The following is a 5,572-nucleotide window of genomic DNA, read 5'->3' on the forward strand; positions in this document are numbered from 1 at the left end:
TCAGTCTCAGTTTCCCGTTTTCGCGGTTAAGATCGTCTCTGCTCGTATGGCGTTCGTAGCGATTGTACGCGCCAATCCGCTTGCTTGGACTGTCGAAGGAGGCCGCCGATCTCAACTTCCTCGCAGAAATCATATCGCGACGCCCAATTTCGCCTTCCGAATTCACGCTTCTTCACCATCGACGACCCCAAAACCACAAAAACTAGTACAAAATCTGTCTTTGAATCGCCTCTGATGCTTCTCTTCTATAATTTTTTGTCGTCTGGAGTATAGGAACATAAAGCCATTGATTCTTCGAAAAATTAGTTCGATAAAATCGGTGATAGTTCTCTATATTGAGATACTCGCAATTTTAGACGGAATTAAAATTTTAGTCAATCTCATCTCGCCCGAGGAAAGGCGGAATTTGAGAGTTAGTCTGTTTGATGTTATCCCGCATTATGAAGGTAGTTTTTTAAAATAATTAGTCTATGTTTTGTGTGCGATGGAAGGCTAGCCTCGTAAGGAATACTTTGGCCTGCCCAGTCTGCTACGCTCCTCTGATATCCCTTCCGAGTCCGAAAGAGACTGAAGAGTGAGTTCTTTTGGTTATACTCTCGGAGTGGTTTGCCATATTTGGGTTTATGTTGTTCATTGTGTGATGATAGTGCGTGAAAATTGTTCATTTTTTCTAGAGTTGCTGCTCAGGATAGCTGCTTCGTTTGTAACACCTGCCGCAAGTCGTACAATCCAAATGAAACTTATCTTGATCTGACGGTTGCCACTAACTCCAAAGGATACGAAGAATTCCAGCCGCCTTCCGCAGAGCTTTTCAGGTAACCTATTCTGCCCCAAGTCTAGGAGTACCCCCCAGGTTCTCCATTTTTTTTTGAACTCGATTGTAATTTCCTATTTGTGTTCTGTTAAATGCAATGTTTTTGTCGGATCTTGTCTTTTTCAGTTTGGTACCTGCTATTTTTCGTTTTTGATTTGAGATACATGCAACAAGTTTGGAGACGACAGGATGCGAAGTCGATGATTTTTACAGATTTGTGTTTTTCTTAATGAATATTTTCCATGGATTGTGCCTGTTCCTCGTTTGACTCTTTTTCTTGCATTATTCTGATAAATATAACGCATTTTGAACTGTCAAGGGGCAAGACTCGATTATTACCGATGTGTTTGGATGAATGGTTTTTTCCCATCGATTGTGCCACTTTTCTTCTTTGATTGAGGTAAAAAATTTTTGACGCTTTTCGATGCTCCAAAGTGTGAAACTCAATTTTTTTTACTAATTTGTGATTTGTTAAATGAATATTGTCGATGGATTGTGCCTGTTTCTTTGTTTATTTTTTCTAGTTCGATTTAGATAAATGAAACAGTCTCTATAAACTTTGTTTAAAAATCTGAAGTTAGGTCAGTGGGCTTGGTGAGCAGGTCTCCTGTGGTGTCGTTTCTTTATGAGAGAGGATGGCGGCAGAACTTTGTACTTGGTGGATTTCCAGGTCCGGAAAAAGAGGTGAAATTATCCCACTTTATGATTTTCTAATATCCCATTGTACATTCACTGCCACGCTTTTCAAATTAGATATGTATGAAATAGGATATTTCTTGTAGTTTTCCCCTGATGGCTCCTATCTCTATTTAAGAAGAACTGAGGAACCATGATGATTACTGAATTTGGTTTAATCTTCTCTTCTAAACTTTCTTATTCATCTCTCTCTACTTCAACCCTGAATGGAGTTCAGCAGGAAAAATATTCCATAAACGTGGGGAAATTTTCATTTCATTGTGCAATACAAGATTGGATTTGTTTTCAGTTTATGATTAATGCGCAAATCAAAGTATGATCTATGCAGTTTGAAATGGCCAAAGAATACCTTAAGCCTACATTTGGAGGGACAATCATTGATGCTAGCTGTGGTAGTGGATTGTTCTCACGGTTGTTTGCTAAGAGTAAAATATATTCTCTTGTTGTGGCTTTGGACTTTTCTGAAAATATGCTGCAGCAATGCAATGATTTTGCTACTGAAGAAGGCCTCTCCAAAGAGTAGGTCTTTTATATTCCTCTCTCATAATTACTTTTTCTTTGCTAATGCACAAATCTTCCGTAAAATCTTGATTTGTTTTGTGTTATTCTGGAGGATTGCAGGGATCTATTCTTAGTGAGGGCTGATATTGCCAGAATGCCCTTTGTCTCTGGTTCGATTGATGCTGTTCATGCTGGTGCTGCTCTACACTGCTGGCCTTCTCCATCTGCTGCGGTAAAAACTGAATTATTATGATAATCTAGTGTTAATACATCATTTAGAAGCTTTTCCAGTGACTAATTTTGATAACAGTCTGGACATTATGAATCCATCCTGTTGGACTAAAAATTATGGTTTTTTTCCTGATTGAATTCAAGTTGATATATTCATTAATATCTAAATGGTGGCCAGTTTTGATATCACTCCAGATATTTTTATCCATAACCTTAATGTTAGACTAGACATTTAATTAAAATTTTGTGCAGGTATCAGAAATAAGTAGGATTTTGCGGCCTGGAGGCGTTTTTGTGGCAACTACATTCATTCTTGACGGAATCATATCCTTTCTTCGGCTACCAACAGTTGCCCGTCAGGTGCGTTCCAGCTTCCACCAAGTTGGGCTATGTTTGAAGAAAATTTATCGGACTGTCCTAAATATTCCTTGTTATGCGCTGATTTCAGGGCTCTTTCTGTGGTCAATTTTGAATGCTTTCAGTGGTGTCTTAGTTCATTTTGAGTGGAAATGTCACCTTCTAGTATTCAGTGGAAATTATAATCAACTAATAACCCATTGGTGTGCCAATAATCAGCTAATCAACTGATTAACAAGTTTACCCCTCTCCCTCACTGTCACTCTACGTTTTATTCTCATGGTTGTCATTTCAGCTTGATTTCAGTGGATAGTGTTAGAATCCTGGTATTATTGTGATTTCTCGTTCTTAAAGTTCCTATTCCTATGTAAAGGTCTCATTTTATCTTAATCCATTTCCCCATATCCTAGGACAATGGGGCTATCTCTCTCTCTCTCTCTCTCTCTCTCTCTCTCTCTCTCTCTCTCCTTCTCTCTCTTTCTCTCTCTTTCTCTCTCTTTCTTTCTCTTTCTCTCTCTTTCTTTCTCTTTATCTCTCTCTCTCTCTCTCTCTCTCTCTCTCTCTCCAACCCCCCTCCTTACATGTCTTTTGTGCATCACTGCCAAGTCGTATGAAAAGAATTACATCTCTATTGCTATTTGAACCTTCCTTAGAATTCTGAATTTTATGGTTTCTGCGACCTATGCTCTCATAAAATAAATAATATGATGTGAGAAATCACAATCAAAGTAAGCCAACACTTCAAAATAAATCATTGTCCTATCTGTGGTATCTTATTACTCAGCTTCATTTGGTTCATGGTATCTCAAAGTTATGCACATTGTAAAATAAATCATGATCGAATAAAGGATAAGCCATCCAAAAGCTTTTTCTTTGTTAGATTTTCTTCATTTCATTTCTTTACTGCTTGTTTCTCTGTGCAACGCACTACTCAAAAAAATGATTATGGTGAAAATGATGGTCAGAAACAACTGATTTGTTGGATTTGAGGCAGCTATTTAATTCCACTCCGTACACGTCTTGCAGTTTTATGGCAGCTTCACGGGTCAACACCTTTACTTCTCAGAAACGGAACTAGAAGACCTGTGCAGACTATGTGGCCTAGTCAACTTCACCTGTGTGAGGAATGCATCTTTTGTGATGCTTTCTGCGATTAAGCCACACTGATGCCTCTCTCCTTTCTATCAACCATCTTCCCATTTATCTATCTATCTATCCCTCTTGCATTTTATACATCTATCTATCCTCGTTCCATCTATCTATATATATAGTTCTGGATCGTCCCGGACGTGGAAGATGGACGGGAAGGGACGAATTTCGTCCCATCTGACATCCAGAGTAAGTTCAGGGACGAAGGACGGGGCGGTTTTTTGTTGAACGATAAAAAACCGTCCTGTCCAGTCATACTGGGACGGTTTTTCGTCCCGTCCAGTCCTCCCAAGACAAATTTTCGTCCCGAAATTTGTCCCAGACGAAAAAAAACCCGTTTTATATTTTTGATATATTAATATGGATTTTTTAAAGATTTTTAGGGAATTACTAAGGAGGTAGAACGCAAAGGGACATATGTACAATTATTTCTCAGTGGCGTCCATTTGCACACACGTAAAAATACAGGGACTTTGATGCAAATTGTCATTGTGAGGCCACGTGGCAACATCTCAACCGTCGGATGTGAATCCGGCGGTTTTCCGTCCAGATTCGTCCGTCCGTTATCCGAGACCTCCGGACGGATGGTTTTTTCATCACATGGGACGAAAACCATCACGTCCGGTGGTCCCGGGGACGAATTTTCATCCCAAAATTTGTCTGTATCCTTGAACGGGACGATTTTTTGGTTCTGGGACGAAAAAATCGACCCCTCCTAGTCCCTGCACTATATCTATATATTTATCTATCTCTTTCCATTCATCTAGCTTTTTAATTTCATTTTTGAACTCAGATCTTAACAACATCATGATTCGCGGTCTCCTCCTAGGCAGTATGTCTAGTTCCTAGGTTGGTCTGCCTTGATCTTTGAGTAGATTATCGTCGTTCTTTATAGGTTCGTTTGGTGTTGATTCTGTGCACTTGACCACCTTGTTACCAGGTTTAACCATTATTTTATCGGCTTTGAATGTGTGGTCCACCTGCTTTTTCTGTTGAAACCGCCTTATACCCAGAAAGGGGAGCCCTGTCCATCATGGAGTTCCCTACTCTTCGTCTGTCTATCAGTATCCATTTTTTCGTCTATTTTCTAGTTTATCCTCTTTTCATTAATATATCCATTTATCTGCCTATCAACATATCTCCCTAACCATCCATATATCCATTTTGGTATAATATATATGTATGCATGTATATACTCCTTTTCATCTATATACCTCAGTATCTACTAAATCCTTCTATACATTTATCTAAAAATATATATCAACAATTTTGGGTAATATCACAAATTACAAAATAGAATGCATTTGAATGTACAGATACATTATTCACCCATGTAAATATCCATCTAAAATTTGATGTATGGGTTAAATTTAGCAAATAAGGCTAATTTAAGTTTGAGAAAAGTTTGACAGGTTTAGAGATTTGACACACAAACAGACTTTTCTCTCCTGCTTTCTTAAGATAATTTGACAGGGATCCATTCAACCTCCTTTATTGTTGACGACGCAGGAAACCCATGTAAGCTATAATTATAACTTTGATGTGCCTCCAAAAGTTTGATAATACCAAGGCTGTTCAGCCTAAATTGTATCGTTTGAGAATCACCCAAGACATAATATGAGAGAAAAAGTGAAAATGAGGAGGCACCAAGTAAACCCTAACCCAATTTTGACATCAATTTTGAATGATAAAATATAGTTAGAATCTGATAAATTATATTCAAATGAATGCATTTGATATCAAACTTTAAACAGAAAAAATGAATCAGTTCATATACGAAATGGGAAAGACATAAGTGAGAAAATGTGAGCCCAATATTAGTTG

General features: G+C 38.2%; 1 protein-coding gene across 1 annotated transcript; it reads left to right on the forward strand.

Moving 5' to 3' along the window:
• Positions 1–3,832, forward strand: LOC144704862 (putative methyltransferase At1g78140, chloroplastic). Its single transcript, XM_078577426.1, has 8 exons — positions 1–205; positions 492–574; positions 675–815; positions 1,417–1,498; positions 1,989–2,029; positions 2,132–2,243; positions 2,495–2,602; positions 3,626–3,832. Exons 1-8 carry the CDS (start codon positions 47–49, stop codon positions 3,764–3,766), a joined length of 867 nt encoding a protein of 288 aa, XP_078433552.1. The 5' UTR covers positions 1–46; the 3' UTR covers positions 3,767–3,832.
• The last annotated feature ends 1,740 nt before the right edge of the window (positions 3,833–5,572 follow it).

Source organism: Wolffia australiana, chromosome 6 (assembly GCF_029677425.1).
Source record: "Wolffia australiana isolate 7733 chromosome 6, ASM2967742v1".
NCBI classification, from domain to species: Eukaryota; Viridiplantae; Streptophyta; class Magnoliopsida; order Alismatales; family Araceae; genus Wolffia; species Wolffia australiana.